Source organism: Cervus elaphus, chromosome 7 (assembly GCF_910594005.1).
Source record: "Cervus elaphus chromosome 7, mCerEla1.1, whole genome shotgun sequence".
In the NCBI taxonomy this organism is placed as follows: Eukaryota; Metazoa; Chordata; class Mammalia; order Artiodactyla; family Cervidae; genus Cervus; species Cervus elaphus.
Genome location: NC_057821.1, coordinates 17,766,381 through 17,783,678, shown reverse-complemented (window position 1 = coordinate 17,783,678; position 17,298 = coordinate 17,766,381). Strand labels below are relative to the sequence as shown.

Here is a 17,298-nt window from a genome sequence, read left to right as displayed (position 1 = left end):
CCCACCCCACACCCACAGGGTACCCACCTGCCCGGACCCACTTAATAGTGGGCTTCTCTCGGCCCGTGGCTGAGCAGGGCACCGTGGCCTCCTTGTCGAACTCCATGCACTGCTGTGGCCGCGGTGGTGGTGTGAACTTGAGCTTTTCTGTTTCAGGAGCGGGAAAGGGGAGGGGTTGAGGCGGCAGGCCTGAAGATCCTGGACCCCACGGTTCCCTCCCCGGTCCTCTCCTGCCCGCCGGGCCGGGCGCCAGCTCACCCAGCACTTGGACGCGGGCCTGGGCCTCGATGCTGCCGGCGGGCGTACTGCTCACGCAGCGGTACCAGGTCCCGTCGTACACCTCCACACTGTTGATGCGCAGGGTCCCATTCTTGAAGACCTCAAACCGCGAGTCCTGCAGCACAGGAGATGTGCCCAGGAGCGGGTCTCCACCTGCCCCCCACCAGCCTCTCCCTGGGGCTGCCTCGGGGGAAAGTGCACCGGGGAGCTGAGCACAGAGGACTCCATGGCCCCAGCCCCCCAGCAGCAACCCTCATCCTCACCTCGGAGATGAGCATCTGGTTTCTGTACCAGAAAACTGTGGGTTTGGGTGTGGCCTGGGTCAGGCAATGCAAATAGCCTGGCTTGCCCTCCTCCAGCTGGCTGTCCTGGGGCTTCTCCAGCCACGTGGGCACCGCTTAGAGGGACAAGGAGGAAACAGAAGGTTGATCAACAAGTCCCCAAACCCCATGGATCCAATCCTAGGAAATTCTAATTACCCACCTCCCCCAGGCCCTGAGTTTAGAAACCCTATCTGCTCCAGTGATAACTGCATGACCCCTTAGTGAAGGCCCAGGTATGAGAACCTTCCTTACATTATCTTAGTTCAGGGCCACAACAAACCCCTGAGGTATGCATTTCTGTATCCATTTTACAGATAAGAAGACAGCGGTTCAAAGAAATAATGACTTCTAATGCATGATAGAGGATTGAAAACTCTGGTCTGCATGGTTCCAGAATCCTTGCTTTCTTATACCAGAACCCTCCAAGGCTCTGTCCTCGAATTTCTGTTCTGTTTTGGTTAAATACTCCCTGGAACAATGGCCAGTTCATGGGCTTCAATACTATCCAAGTAGATGAGTCCCAAACCTAGAGCCTGGCTCCTGACCTCCCCCATGAACCTCAGACCTGCAAATCCTATTGGCGTCTCCAGCTGGATATCTAACAGGCACTTGAGGCAAAAGAGAATGCTTGATTTCTCCCCAAACCCGCTCATCCTAGTTTCCTCTCGGTAAACAGCACTGCTATCCAGTCAATTGTATAGGCCAAAAACTTAGCCGACTTCTCTCTCTACGGCTTTCCCTACCACCCCACCCAATCACATTCGTTCTACACAAACCCCATCTACCTCAGCTCTAAAATGTATCCCAGGACTTCCCTGGTGGTCCAGTGGCTAAGACTCCATGCTCCCAATGCAGGGGGCCCAAGTTCAACCCCTGATCAGGGAACTAGATCCCACATGCCACAACAGAGACTGAATATCTAGCGTGTCACAACTGTGACCCAGTACAGCCAAATAAATAATTTTTTTAAGAAATAAAATGTATCTGAACTTCACCACCTCTTGCCTCCACCGCTATCACCTCTGCTCAAGTCCCTTCAATATCTCCCCAAGATAATTACAGTCATCTATTAACTGCTTTCCTGTTTAGAGTCTTGTCCCTAACAATCTAGTCTTCTTGGAACAGCCAGAGTCATCTTTTGAAAATGTTGCGCTGAGGCTCAGTCCCTGCAAGGACTTCTCATCCTCTGACTTGGTGGAGCAGACTATGTACAAAGAAGCCTGTAAACAGTCCTCCCATCCCTTGCATCTCTTTATGATGTGGCGTTGCAGGTTTCAAAGCGGAATCTGGCTGAGATTCTAGATTTCCCAGCTCCCAGGATCGCTCCACGGCACAATGCTACACCTTCTCCAGGTCGTGGTTGTGACTCACTGGAAAGTCAGTTCTTTGTAGAGATTTAGCGAGTATAACAACAAATAAAGTGATTACAACCTATAACTGTCCATATCACCTTCCCAATAAGGAAAAGAAGTCTTTTTTATCTGCTTCACTGATCTTTCTGACCATCCTGTAAGGGAGGTAATGCGTTATCAGCTCTATTTTAATAGATGAGGAAACTGAGCCCTAGCAAAGCAGATGACTCTCTATCATGGTCACCTTGTGGACTGGGGACAGAGCGACCCGGGTCTCTAGACTCCCGCTCCCATGCCCTGTCCACTGCAGCCAGAGGACCACTTTCAGGGAGGGCTGTCACCCCAACCTCTGTGTCTGGCTCACCACCCTCCACTCCAATATCACCGTCCAGCAGAGGAATGGTTCCCAAGCCAGCAGGGCTCAAGCTGAAGGGGTACCTCAGGAGAGCTCCAGGGGTGACTCTGAGCATCATCACAGCCAGAGCCCAAGACTCCCTGGGACCTGGGCTCCTCCCCTCCTCGCCCTTCAGGACACAGGTGCTTACTGGCCACGGTGATGTTGACATCCTGTCGCCGCTGACCGGCCAGGTTGGCCGCGTGGCAGGTGTAGACACCAGCATCACTCTCGGCAGTGCTGGCAAACACCAGCTCGTGGCCCTGCTGGTAGACCCTGCCGTGGGCGGGCAGCCGGGCTCCTGCGTGCTCCCACCACACACTGGGCTCCGGTAGACCCTGGGGGGGTGGGCAGGCCACACGCTCCTCGCTCCCGGCCGTGAACACCCGTGGCTCAAATGGTGGCATGTCTTCGATCTCTGTAGGGACAGGAGCAGACAGCTGGGTTACCACGGGGTCCAGGACACCTGATGTTCTCCGTAGCGCACTTCCCCGTTCCCAGCACCAGCCTTCCCCAGGACCCTCAGCACCTCCTCTTCCGATCCCAGGCATCTTCTTCCTCCCTCCGCCCTCCAAGCTGCTCTGAATAGGAAACATGAACCTAAACCTCTACATGGCCAACAACGCTGAAGGCAGCCCCCACCTCGGCACCCCAGACCCTCAGACTCACCTGCCAGGTGGAGCGTGGCCTCCAGGACGACGGGAGGGCCCCTCTGGCCCTGGCCTATGCAGCGGTAGACCCCTGCATTGCGCGGCCGGACCTGGGTCAGCTGCAGGGACCCGTTGGCAAACACCGTGGCTCTGCGGAGGTGTGGGGGGCTGAGGAGGGGAGAGACTGATGTTGGCAAGGAGTGGCCCAGGGGCCTCGCCCCAGAAGGGAGCCAGTGGAACCCCGTCCTGTGCAGGCCAGCTACGCAGGAAAGAATCGGCCAGGAACAGGGCAGAGAAAAGGAAGCCGACACACCGTGCATGTGTGTGCATGTGCGTGCATGGCGTGCATGCATTTGTTCATGTATGTGGGGAGTGTGTATTTTAACTACAAGAGACGCGGCTTTGGGGCAGCCAGGCAGCAGCGGTGTGACTGAGAGGAATCAAGGAGTCGACGTGCACCTGTGGAGACGGGGGCCACCTTCCCAGGGAGTCGAGATAAGCCTGCTGGTAGAGCAGAAGCTCCAGCATCGGAAGCCCCTCAGCTGTACCAGACAGACCACAGGTGACGTCCTCAGGGCTGCAGCCGAGTGGGATCCCCGCCCCCAGCCTGGGGAGCCACACCTCCAAGGACCACAGCCACGCCTGGCACCACCAAGGCGCTCTCTGCTCTCTAGGGCCTGGATGAGGACAGAAGTGTCCCTGTGGGGGGCCTGACACCTCCCAGCAACTTCTGGACATGTTTGCTTCTTCCAAAAAGTGTGTGTGTGTGTGTGTGTGTGTAAGGTGTCTTTACCATCTGGGACCTAAATGTTTGCTTCTTCCAAAAAGTGTGTGTGTGTGTGTGAGGTGTCTTTACCACCTGGGACCTAAATGTTTGCTTCTTCCAAAAAGTAACTCTGTGTGTGTGTGTGTGTGTGTAAGGTGTCTTTACCTTGTGGGACCTTCTTGTCCACAATGTGATCACCCAGGTTCCCCGTGTCCCTCCACTGACCCCCATCCCAAAAGACCCATGCGGGCAGAAGTGGGGGAGGCACGAGTCACCGCGGGCTCACACACTGTGTCTGCGGGAACTGGGAAAAGAGGACCTTCTGGAGACAGACGGGTCCCTTTGTTGGGCTCACTTTGTAACAGGAAGACATTCTACTGCCACCTGCTGGAAAGCTGAGGTTATTCCACGCATAGATCTAGGATACCTGTGATAAGAACCTCACTCCCTTTTAGAGGTTCTTTAAGATCCTTTAAAGAACAACCTATAAAGAATCCACCTGCCAGTGCAGGAGACATAAGAGATGTGGGTTCAAACCCTGGGCTGGGAAGATCCCCTGGAGGAGAGTTCGGCAACCCACTCCAGTATTCTTGCCTGGAAAATTCCACAGACAGAGGAGCCTGGAGGGCTATAGTCCACAGTGTCGCAGAGTTGGACACGACTGAGCATGCATGCACACACAACTTTTAACATCTTACCGGCTGCGGTTAGTGATGGCGGTCTCATCCTCAAAGACCCACTGCAGGCTCGGGGGAGGCTGGGCTGAGAACTGACAGTGGAACATGGCCTCCTCATTCCTTGCCACCACCACATCCTGGGGTGCCAGGACCACCCTGGCAAAGCTCTCATCTGGGGTGGGGGAGGCACGGACACGTGAGCAGGCGAGGTGGGCAGACCCCTTCCCCGTCCCCAGCTCCCCACCCCCCACCCCCCGGGGCTCACCAGCGATGCTCAAGGTGAAGTTCTGGCTGCTGCAGGCCTGGCCAAAGGCATTATGGGCACAGCAGGAGTAGACGCCGCTGTGCTCAGGGCCGGCCAGCCGGAGAGTCAGGTTTCGCTCCTTGCTGCTGACCGTGTGGTTGCTCTGACCGTCAGAGAGGGCGCTCCCATCTCGGAACCACTGGTAGGTGGGCCTGCGGGGGCCCGAGCGGGTCAGCAGCCGGGGGTGGGGGAGGGGGTGTTCTCAAGTGGCCGGTAGGAAGGATGCAAAACCAGTCAGGGCTAGACCCCTCAGTTTACACATGGGGAAACTGAGGCCTGGAGAGGGACGGTGACTTGCACAGAGGCACACCACCCCGGGGGCAGAATCTGGCAGAGATCCTAGATTTCCCAGCTCCCAGGATCGCTCCATGGCACAAGGCTGCCCCTTCTCCAGTGACCAGGGCCCAGGGTGGAACAGCATGTGGGCAGGGTGGTGGCAGAGCCCCCAGTTGGGGGAGACAGGTCTGCCAGTCAAGAATAATCACCCTTTCCCTCCCCTCCCCAAAGTCTCCTTACCGAGGGTGCCCGTCGATGTGACAACGCAGCGTGACCTGGGTCAGGGGCTGGATCACAGCTTCCGAGGCCGGATGCTTCAGGACCACGGGACCGGTCTCAAGCCCTGGAGCGGAGGCCAAGGTTGCAATGTGAGGGGCGCAGGGCAGAGCAAGGGAGGGAGCACAGAGGGAAAGGAAGACAAGCAGGAAAGGCCGGAACCTGGAGGCTCGGGGGCCAAGCAACACGGGGCCACCCTGCCTCACGGTTCCTGCCATTTGCAAAACTATCCAGCAGATCACCGGGTCCAAGACTTGAAGGGGGAAAAAAATAACCCTTGGAAAAATGAAAACTTTCAACTTCCTCCTGTCCATACAAGCAGAGAGCTGACCTCAGTTGCATTCTCCCTGCCCCGTTCAACTGGAGATGGGAGGTGCTGCGGCAAAGGAGGGGGTCCCCCCGCAGGGTTCAGGAACTGAGGGTCTCGCGGGGGCAGACCTAGCCCCCCGGCTCTCACATTTGATGTTGAAGGAGGCATTGGCGCTGCGGGCCTCTTCTCCGGTGACCTCATCCCGAGCCACGCACTGGAAGGCTCCCGAGTCCTGCAGCCGGTCCACAGCCGCGAAGCTCAGGCTGCTGCCCTGGGTGAAGCGCCGCTCGGTGTCCTGGACGGGGGCCCCGTCCAGCAGCCAGAACACGTGCACTGGGCCCGGGGCCTCAACCTCACAGCGGAGCAGCGCCCGGCGCCCCTGCAGCGCGTCCTGAGAGGACGGCTCCTTGATGAAGACAACGGCCGCCTGGGCACCTGCGGGTGGGGAACACGGGAAAGACAGGGTCATGGGGAGCTACAGCCATGGTCCTAACACAGGCCGCCCATCGCCCTGTACACAGGAGGCGTCCAACAAGTGCAAGTGAGAAGGATCATGAGACCCCAACTGTTTACTGAGGAACGTTTACACTGTGCTGGGTACTCCGCGGGAAACAAAGACGCAGTACCCTCCAGGGGGCTGGTCTGGAGGGGGGACACAGGACAAAGGCAAAACTCATGAATGATGTGGGCAGTCGGTGTCTCTAGAATGCTGAAGTGGGAGGGAGCCCCAAGGCTGGAGGAGGGAGGGGGTTAATACTACATAGGACCCTCCCGAGAGGAAAAAGAGTTCGGAGCTATGGGATCAGATCACAGGAGATGCTGGACCGAGTGGGGAACATTAACAAGCAACCCTGCCTGCCATCTTCAGAACCCAGGTCACAGAGCAGAGCTAAATCATGATCCAAAGAGCTTCTCAGAAGGATTACTGGCTCTCACACACCCTCTGAGGGTCCAGCATCAGAGGTGGCCACAGGTCAGAAGGGGGAGCTCTGAATCCCACCCAGAGACGCTCCGCAGTCCAGCATTTCCCAGGGGCGTCTCTGGGAGAACCCGTCCCATCACAGGAGAAGCCAGTATTCTCTGGATCTGGTGTTATTCCCCACGACATGCCGGGGCCACCCCACCTCCTACTCTCCACTCCCAGGGGTCCATCTGTGTCCAAGGCTGGCTCTTCTGGGCTAACTGAGAGGTGAGCTAAGTGGTCCCAGGTTTCCCCCTCCAGCTCTGGCCGGGACCAGCACCCTCATAGAAAGGGGCCCTGCAACCAAAGGTGGAACCAAACAAAGGGGCGGGTGAAGGGCCTGGGCAGAGCAGCAGATGGGCGAAGGAGGCGGAGGGCAGGGCCGGGCAGGTGGCACGGTTGCCGCACAGGAATAACACACGGGGCTTTGTTCCTGGCCTGCGTGGGCGCCCAGCTGGGGCCCGGAGCTTCGGGGCCCGGAACACCCGCTGCGGGGGGCGGGGAAGGGTGGGTGATGGCACAGGGCGGGATGTGCCACCCTTCCAGGGAGGGGAAACAGGCCGCCTGGGGCTGCTACGTGAAGAAGCAGGCTCTGCCTCTGGCCAAACCGGGCCCGGCAAGGGCAAGAAGGGAGAGACTAATGGAGTCCTGCATGCCCCTTCCCAAACCACTGGAGCTTCCTTCCAAGTCCCTGGGCACGGCAGGGGGAGTGGTTCTTTAGGCCACAAGAACCAGTCTCCTCATAAAGTCAGTGTCAAGGAGACTTCCCCGGTGGTCCTTGGGACTCTGCCCTCCCAATCTGGAGGGCCTGGGTTCCATCTCTGGTCAGGGAAATGGATCCTGCCTGCCTCAGCTAAGACCCAGAACAGCCAAATAAATAAAAATATTAAAAAAAAAAAAAAGTGAGCATCAAGACAAGTCCAGGATCCCCCAGGGCTAGGTCCAGAGGAGGGGCTGCCCCTGATGCTGGGCCATCTCCCAACATTCTTGATCTGCAGTCAAATGCTCTACCCCTGAGCTATACCCCTTGCCTATCTCCCAACATTCTAAAGGGACCAGCGTGCAAGACACACGGCGCTGAAAGGGGCTGGGCGCTCCCCCAATACTTCTCAGCAGGTTCCTGCTGGCTCACTGGATGGGATAATTCTCCACCACGCTGGGCTATCCCATCCACTGTGCCAGTCAGCAAAGCTGCCCCCAGTCACCCTCACAACCCAAACACCCCCACTCGCTTCCAAACACTGCACTGGAGTGCGGTCCCTGCCCTCCCTAAGCAAGCTGGTTGAGTCAACTGAGGTCCAGAGAGATGAAGGGATTTGCTCAAGATCAAATAGCTCATTTGTGGCAGAGCTGGGACCGTGACCCAAGGAGCCCGACTCCATACCCACACCACACTCTTCCCAGCCCCGCCCAAGAACTCAAAACCAGTCCCGGAAATAGCTGAGCCCAGAATGGGTCTCACTCCCTGCAGCCAGGTACAGAGAGAGACACACCTCCCGCAGATAACACCAGGCTCACAAAGGTGCTCAGTGAACACCGGCTGAATGGAGGGAACCTCAAAGGAGTGCGGGGCGAGAGCTGGCAGGCACAGAAGCATCCGGAACACTTCCCAACACCCACTCCTGACACAGATGGGCAGCCTCGGGCAGAGGCCCCAGCAGGCCTCTGTGCATTCAAATCTGGGAACCTTCAACCCAGAACTACAGACGCTCATCAGAGACAAAGAGAGTTTATCTGCCTCCAGGGGTAGACGACCCCTGCTCCCCTTCTCGGCCTCTCCAGACACAGTGGGGACCCGGAGGCTTGCCCACCCACAGGAGGTTAGTTATAAGGGTCTGAGTCAGATCCACACTCGGTGTGCCTGACCTTGCGCAAGGAACACAGTGGGAACCCCAGCTTTCTCTCACCCTCTCGTGACTCGCAAATGCAGCAATTTCTTGTGCAATGCCTTGGATGAGCCCACTCAGCAGGCAGCTACCGTCATCCTAACCATCATGACGCTTCCTGCCCAAAGATGCAAGCTCTAGGGATGTTATAAAGCTCCCCCCATGCAAGGCCCAATGCCCACCCAGACCCCAGATGGGAAGCAGCCGCCACTGCAGGGAAGTTCTGAACAGATCATCAGGTGAGGGCGGGGCGGGCAGGGTGGAAGGAAAGGGGCTGCGAGGTTGCAGGAAGCACAGACCCCTTGCCACAGAAACCCGAGTTGGGAGAGGAGATGGCATGACTCAGAGGGACCCCAGTTCAGCCTCCCTCCAGCATCCTGTCCCCTCCTGGCGCTGGCGGAGCTGTGGTGAGATACTGCATTCCCAGACTGCCACTCAGAGCCCCCCGCGCCCCCTCGACAGGGCCTGGGGAACATCAAAGCTGGCCCCGAGGGGCCCTGTGCCCTGACGTCAGCTCACAGCAGGTCCTGGTTACTGCTTGGCGGGGGCAGGCTTCAGATGTTACAGAAGGCAGGGAGGGCAGCCACAAGGCCTCCTCTAAGACCCTGGCCCCTGCTCTGAGCCCACATCCCGGCCACTGGGCTCCCCACACTGGAGACTGGCCCGGAGCCTTGACACCCACTTCACCTAGAAGACACTGCAAGGGGCGCCCAGTCCGGCCATCTCACTGTCTGCAGGAGGTGCTGGTCTGGTCTTTTGTCTGGGGGGAAACGGGCAGACCAAGGAGGAGCTGGGAAGTAGGAGTTCTTTGAAGTCTTCGGCTGAACGACAGAGGAGGAAGGCTTTGGGGGGATCGAGGTGGTACAGTCCCCAGCACAACCCTGACTTGAGGATACCCCAGCGCTGCGGTCTGGAGAAAGTCCGTGAGGGAAGCGCACCAGTCCTGGGCCTCCCAAAGCTGCCCCCCTTTCACAGCCTAGCCCTCCGTGTACCCCACCTTCTACACGCAGACCCTGGGTGTAGAAGGGAAATATCTGGCCCACGTGACCCTTGAGGCAGCCGCTCAGCAGAGCAGCTTCGACTCCCTAGCAACACCACCTCCACTGGCCTCTCTGGACCCTCTCCCTTGCCATGAAACGAGAACCCCACTCCTACCACCCAGGCTGCTTGAGACTAAGTGGGTTCATAAATGAAAAGCTCATAGCATGGCCCAGAGTGCCCGGAGGGCACAGGGCGGGCTCAAGAACACCCTGCCCCCCACCAACAAAACCGGCAGACAGAGCCATCTGCCCACACCAGGCACGACCCCAAAGAAGCTGGAGCTGCAAATACCCAATAAGGACATTTTCCAAGCCATTTCCTTGGCTCCCCAACAGCCATCTATATGCAGACACTCACTCTGCCTGGGCCCTGGCCCTAGCCCCTCGAGAAAGGGCTGGGTGGGCAGTGGCCCAACTCCGGCTCCCCACCCCCCAGCAAGCGTCTGGTTTGGTGCCTGCCCTCCTCGCTGCTCTCTGGGCCCCAGGCCCAGTCGACCCATGTGTGTATACGTGTGCATGAGTGCGCACACATATGCGTAAACATGATTTTATGAAGAGCAGAGAGCAGCAGGAAGTTTTTCTGCTCTGAAGTAATTTCAGCTACTTCGGTCCAAGGATCCATCTGGGCCACTCAATGACCCATCTCCCAGGGGCTAGTCCTCCTGGTCTCGAAAAGACATCCCCAGACTCTAGAGGTCCTTTGAGCGTGCTCGGTTGCTTCAGTCATGTCCAACTCTGTGCGACCCTAAGGACTGTAGCCCACTAGGCTCCTCTCTCCATGGGATTCTCCAGGCAAGAATACTGGAGTGGGTTGCCATGCCCTCCCCCAGGGGATCTTCCTGACCCAGGAATCCAATCTGGGCCTTCTGCATTGCAGGCAGATTCTTTACTGTCTGAGCCACTAGGGAAACACTAGAACCCACCAAACCTAATACCAGGGGACTCCATCTACCTTCTCTCCCTCCTAATAAGAAGTGCCATCCTTCACACAGCCGTCTTGGGACCAGGCAGAGGCACCAACATGACCCAGGCTGGCCCTGGCCCAGGCATCTTGCACAGGGGTGCGTGTGATCACGACTGTGACCCCTCCACACCCAAGACTCGGTCCCTGCCTCCAGGCCCCACATTCCTGGGGGACATCCTCCCAGGGGGCCTAGAGAGCCCTAGCCAAGGAAGTTCATATTGTGCCATATGGACCCAAGGGAGATGTCTGCCAACTTCCTGTGCCCCACCTGAGGCGACAGCATCAGGACACAGGCCAGGAGAGGCAGCCCTCAACCCAAGGGGCACAAGGGCTCCATGCCAGGAAAGAGAGCAGTCCCCAGGCCCCTTCACCCACAGGAGGACAGCCCTGCCCACAGGTCCCCTCCATCCAGAAACCCTAAGGGCACCAAGGGAGAGGCCCCAGGGGTACCAAGATCTCTACCCCACTCCTCCTTCCTGAGGGGCCAATGCACCCAGACCCTTGGATTTGAGGGGTCTCACTGATGTACTTTTAGCTACTCCAGGCTACTCCCAGGGCCCATGGCTCATAGGCATGGGTCACTGTGGGGGGAGGGGATTTAGGAATCAGTCTCTACAGGAACAAGTTACTTGCAGCAGTCCCAGTCATCTTCCCAGTTCCCCCAGGGCCAGCAGGAACACATAACACTGCAGTGGGGTTTGTGAATCTGGGGGGTCTGGAGTCTCCCCCTCCACCACCACCAATACCCACAAGTGGTTTCAGCACCAGCAACCCCGTTTGAGGACACGCCCTAGAACCTCAGGGCTCAGAGGGTCGCTGAGGATCCATCACAGTTGACTCCAAGACCCAGAGGCAGAGCACAGGGTTTCAGCCCCGTCCCATCTCCCCAGCGTCTACAAAAAAACAGGTTCGCCAGCAGCCCCACAGCCCTCCACAGGCCATCACAGCCCTTGCTCGGAGCAACGCAGGAGGGAGCGGAGCCAGGGACCCAGCTGAGTTTTCCTGTCCTGGGATTTAACTGTAAATATCTGGAGAGGCTCCCACATCCGGATTAGAGAAACGGAACAAAATCACCAGGGATTAGGGCAGAAAAAACCCAGCGGGCCAGCGCTTCTACCTTAGATGAAAATCACACCTCAGTCCTCCCCTGCCTGTTCCTCTGAGGCCCTGGAGCGGAAAGATGAATCTCTAAAAGCACAAGTAGGTCTTCATGTCCAGTGTCCCGTGCATCTGAACCCAGAGGGGCAGATACAGCAGTTGGGAGATGTGGTTTGAGAAGCTCCCCAGGGACTTCCGTGGTGGTTCAGGGACTAAGACTCCAGACTCCCAGTGCAGGGGCCCCTGATTAGATCCTTGGTCAGGGAATCAGATCCCACCTATCAAAACTAAGATCTGGTGTGGCTAAATTTATTTACCTTGGAAAAAGCAGCAGCAGTTCCCCAGCCAGCAGCCAGGCCATGAGACCCTAGCACCAACTCCTCTTCTGCTGGGGCCGAGGGGACCATATCTAGGACATATCTCTCACCCTTAGGAACCCTTAAACGGCTGTGATGTCTCCAAGGAAGCAGCAATGAATTAAAAACCAAGCCAGTGAGGCAGTGTGATCAGGAAGAAGGAACATAGGGTGCAGAGACCTGGGTTCTAGTCTCAATACAACCCCTGACAGGTAGAGTGACCCTGGCCAGTGGCCACCCCCAACACACACCAGGTAGTTCTATTACCTGTAAATATTACAGAATTGAGAGGATGTGACTGGACAGTCACCAAGACCTAGTCCTGGATTCGCTGTGCTGAGCCCAAAAGAGGCAGTCACCAGAAACAAAGGGCTGGCTGGTCAGAGTCCCCTTCCTGCCCCCTCCCCGGCCTCCAGCTGCACAGCCAGCCCCCAAAGCCCACGCACCACATGTAGAGCCAGCCCCGGGAGGATTAAGAGTAATGCTATAAATGGCAGGTGTGTGGTCAGAGGCAGCTGGGGGCTACAAACCGGGGACCAGCATTACTGCTAACAAGCTGCTGCAATTCCCGTGGCCTGGCTTGCAATCTGCCTCCCCAGGAGATCTGGCCTCTGCCTCGGCCATGCCCCTTGCACTGAGAGCTCACTGCCTGTAGCACCCCCGAGACACCCGCCCGTGCTGTGACCAAGAGCTGTATTTCCCAAGCTAGACTGCAAGCTCCAGGAGTTGGGGGGAGACATCCATGCCCAATATGGTACCCTGTGCCCTTCCAGAGGGCCTGGGCCACACAGCAAATACCATACACGCATTTACAGGGAGACGAAGGCACTTAGGAGTCTATCTGGGGACTTCCCTGGTGGTCCAGTGGCTAAGACTCTGTGTTCCCCATATAGGGCGCCTGGATTCAATCCCTAGTCAGGGAACTAGATCCCACATGCCACAGCTAAAAGTTCACAGGGGACAACCAAAGATCCCAAAGCAGACTAATAAAAAAAAAAAAAAAGTTACCTGACCTGAAATCTTGTTCTGCATCTACCGTGATCCAATCCTGGCCAACTTAATTATCCTTTCTGGGCCTCAGTTTCCTCACCCGGTTTTCGTGATTCTTTTCTGACCCCAAGGATATTCAAATAAAAACCATATTAGGTACAAACCCACAAAAGGCTGCATAGTTCTCAGAGAAGTACGAAATCCCAGAGGTTCTAGGGAACTATGGACCCCAGATTAAACTCCCTTGGGCAAGGTGATCCCTGGGGAGTCCAAAGGCTTGGTGAGCAGTGGGGGCTTGAGAGGGGGACAGAACCACCAGGGGGAACCAGGGGTCCTCTGCACCCTCCATGTTCATCCTCAGCCCCAAGGAGAGAGAGAGAGACTGCAGCCAGCTGTCTCCTGAAGACACCAGAGAGTGGACTATGGAAATGACAGACACTGCAGGCAGGCAAGGGGGCCGCTGGACCAAGAGCCTGGGAAAGGAAGCTGGAGCTCGGCCCCAGGAAGACCTCAGGGATGCTCAGCCGGGGTGCTCAGGGACCCCAGAGGGAACAAGGGGTCTAGCGCTCATCCTCCAGGGAAGATGGAAAAGGACTCAATGCAGGCTCCACAGCCATTTATTGGGGCCAGGGGTGGGGTTGAGACCCAGGCCCCAAGCCGGTCTACCTCCCAGGTGTAGTGGGGAGGGGCCCAGGGGCACCACAGTGAGAACAGTGCCAGGGTGGGCCTGGGCATGAGTTTCTCAGAGCCTTTCCTGTCAAAGCAGAGGACAGCCTGGGGACCACTACTATGGGATTAGTTGGACCTGACTTCATCTATTTATTTTCAAGACAGGTTCGGAAAACTCTGGGAGATTCAGTTTTCTGAGCTCTTTTTAACCATCTCTAAGGCAATGAGCATACACCCCAAATTCCCCATCAGGGGAGAAAATGAGTCCTTGTCTTTTAGGTGGAGTGATCTCAACTCCACTAATGAGGGAAAATCCTCTTTTTTTTTTTTTTTTAATATTTATTTAATTTGGCTGTGCCAGGTCTTAGTTATGGCATGGGGGATCTAGTTCCCTGAACAGGAATCAAACCTTGGGCCCCCTGCACTGGGAGCTCGGAGTCTTAGCCACTGGACCACCAGGGAAGTCCCCTCCCTACCTCTTAAAGAACTTAAAACATCCCTTCGACCTGTTCTGGCCAATATGGCAGCCACTAGCCACATGCAGCTATTCAAATGTAACTTAATTAAAATGAAACGAAACTGAAAACTCATTTCCTCCACCCCACCAGTCACATTCTAAGTGCTCAGGAGCAACATGTGGCTAGTGGCCACCATACTGATCAGCACAGATGTCAGACTTCTGTCTCTGCAAAAAGTTCCATTGGTCGGCACGGCCTTAGCTAGTCTGTCTGCTCTGGTCGGCCCTTATTTCATAGACACATTATTTCTCATCCAAAGAACCCTCCACTGAGACCAGCCTCACTTCACAGAGGCGGAAACTGGGGTCAAAGCTATCCCAGTGACGGTGGGGGGAGACGTGCCCCCAGATCTGTCTGACTCCCATGTCTGTGTGCTTTTTTTTTTGGGTGTGGACCATTTTTTTTTAAGTCTCCATTGAATTTATTACACTATCGTCTCTGTTGTTTTATGTCCCGGTTTTTTGGCCAGGAGACACATGGGATCTGAGCACCCCAACCACACCTCGTGCACCGGAAGGTGAAGTCTTAACCACTGGACCACCAGGGACAACCCTGTGTTCTTTTCGCGTTACCACTCTGGCTGCTCTTCATTTCTTTCACTTTATTCCCTTTTACCCAAGGCCACCTCCAACTACCACTCCGTCCTGTTTAATGTAAATCCTCTCTTTGTACGTGCTCTGGTCAGATGCGATTTTGCTTTGCATGTGGCTATTTTTAACCTATATAAACGCATTATCTCTCACTCTGCTTCTCATTTTATTCCCTTCAGCACTCCGTTCTAAAGTGCTTTCCCTGTGGCCATCGCCTACATCCTGCTGTTTTTTCCCAGGAGAATAACATACTGTTGGGTATGGGGAAGGAAGAAGAAAATGAAAAATTTTAAAACAAGTAAGTGGCTGAACATACCTGCCCACAGTTTGAAAGGCAGTCTTTGAGCCTCCACTCTCCTCTCTCCATGTGCCCCGTGGAACCAGCCCTGCGCGGCTCCCCCCACGCATCTGGGGACCAGCAGAGCCCGGGAAAACACGCATCAGGCACACACACTCCGCCAGCTTCTCCCTGCCCCTCCATCCTCCTCCCCCCAAACCCAAAATGTGACTAAAGAGGCTGGCCTTCAGCTGGTTTCAAAGGGATAAGAGAGGGAGGCAGTCTCATACTTTTATATTTAGAAGTGCTCTGCAAACCACTTCCCGGAGCAGACAAGAGTGGGGAATGTGAGGAAATCGCTCTGCTATGTGTGATGTGGAAAGCAGGAGCCACGCAGGGCCTGCGGCGATGGGCTGCATTTGCCACACAGCCGCTGACACGCGGCGATGCCAAACACATGTGCCGGAGACCAAGGCGGCCCGACATCGTCCTCCAAGTGCCCTTCCCCCAGCCTTCCTTTCTTTCCTTCTCCACCTGTCCGACCAGCAGCTGCTTCTGGAAACCCACCCTTCTCTCCAGGAAAACAGATGCTCCAGGCTTAAAGCATCACCTGAAACACAAAGAGAAGAACCCAGACTGAAGGAGGTGGCTTGGGAGAGCCACTGGCTTCAGGAAGCAACTGTGCAGACTTCCCTGGTGGTCCAGTGGTTAAAAACATCTGCCTGCCAACACAGAAGACATGGGTTCGCTCTCTGGTCCGGGAAGATCCCACATGACAAGCAGCAATTAAGCCCATGCGCCACAACTACTGAGTCTGTGCTCTAGAGTCCGAGAACCGCAACTGCTGAGGCCCGTGAGCCTAGAGCCTGTGCTCCACAACAAGAGAAGGTACCACAATGAGAAGGCCGCGCACCGCAACTAGAGAGGAGCCCCTGCTCGCCACAACGAGAAAAAGCCCTTGAGTACCAACGAAGACCCAGCGCAGCCAGATATAAAAATAAGCTAAAAAAAAAATTTAAGTGCAGGACAATTCAAAAAAAGAGGCGACGGTGCCCTCCAGGCCTCTAGGCTGCTGCGGAGGGTGTAGGGGTGGGATTTCGCAGTGGCCCCTTCTGAGGACAGATCCGCTGCAGCCATCCAAGCTCTCCCCTCAACCCCTCAGCTACCACGCGTGGCCAGGGAAATGTCGACGGGGAAAGCTATCTCATGCCAAGGATCAACTACTGTAGCTGGGGTCACAGCTCCAGCATCACTCAATTGAGTCTTGCCCAGTTGGGGGAGGGTGGAGATCAAGGGACAGAACAGAAAGGAGAAGGCAGGCCAGCTACTTAATTAGAATCAAAGCATCAGACACTTCCTTGACTCCTTATAAACTTCACTTTATGGCTTAAAATCTAAACTCTCTAATAAGGTAAAACCCAATTGTATTCTTTTCTTTCTTAACTGCATCACTGATGATTTGCTTCTTTTTTTTTTTTTTTTAACGACAATAACCAGAAAAAAAAAAAAGTCACTTTTGAAAAATCAGCTGTTTCGAAAAAGCATTCTGGCTAAAGATGGCAGAAGATGTATTTTAATCCCCAAATCAGTAACAACAGATGAGGAAAATAGAATCTGAAGAATAAGGGACAGAAACTATTCCTTGTAAGTTATTTTTAAAAGCACCAAAAACTTGCAACTCATTACCAGATGCTTAAAGCCTGGGGATAACTGACTTTCGGGGGCGGGGATGTTATAAAACATAAAGTACACACAAATAGCTAGAAGAAGAAAAAAAGCCCCTAAGAGTGGCTGATGCAATAACTGGATAGCCAAAAAAATGACAAAGACCTAAAGTTTATTTTATGCCTACTCTGTCGATCTTTAAGTCAGGGTCTGGAAGGCACCAAGATCTGGCTTCACTTAAGTCTGGAACTGGCTGTCCCTCCATCCTAGGAGGTGCCTCTCACAGGCCTCTACAGTCACGCAGAGAGAGAGGGAGAGAAACAGACGCCGATGGAGAAAAGGGCGAAGACAGGGAGAAGAGGAAAAGGGGGGCTGGAGGGAGAAAGAGACAGAGAAAGGGGGGAAGGGAGAGATGGTAGAGAAAGGAAGAGAGTGGGGAGGGAGGGCAGTGGGGAAGAGAGAGACACAGAGAGAGCCCCGGATCAACAGGTAGAGACACGGACAAACTCAGAGACAGAGGCAGGTAACAGTCCTGGAGAGACCCAGAGAGAGAGACAAGAAAAAGACAGACACGGAGCATGTATGTATGCGCGCGCACACACACGTAAGCACACAAAGGATTCTCCACACCTGCAGAGCAGCCTCCAGCCCCACACTGACCCCAGCCTCCTCCAGGC

At 55.6% G+C, this 17,298-nt stretch overlaps 1 protein-coding gene across 1 annotated transcript in view; it reads right to left on the bottom strand.

Moving 5' to 3' along the window:
- The window catches only part of PTK7 (protein tyrosine kinase 7 (inactive)), a 62,794-nt gene that overhangs the window by 18,297 nt on the left and 27,199 nt on the right, over positions 1 to 17,298 (bottom strand). Inside the window, exons 2-10 of the mRNA XM_043907508.1 lie at positions 5,755 to 6,042; positions 5,262 to 5,364; positions 4,707 to 4,897; positions 4,463 to 4,613; positions 3,018 to 3,166; positions 2,500 to 2,766; positions 543 to 676; positions 259 to 394; positions 28 to 147 (exon numbers count right to left, since the gene is read on the bottom strand). Of these exons, the coding sequence (XP_043763443.1) occupies positions 28 to 147; positions 259 to 394; positions 543 to 676; positions 2,500 to 2,766; positions 3,018 to 3,166; positions 4,463 to 4,613; positions 4,707 to 4,897; positions 5,262 to 5,364; positions 5,755 to 6,042 (1,539 nt within the window). The remainder of the gene's footprint in view (positions 1 to 27; positions 148 to 258; positions 395 to 542; positions 677 to 2,499; positions 2,767 to 3,017; positions 3,167 to 4,462; positions 4,614 to 4,706; positions 4,898 to 5,261; positions 5,365 to 5,754; positions 6,043 to 17,298) is intronic.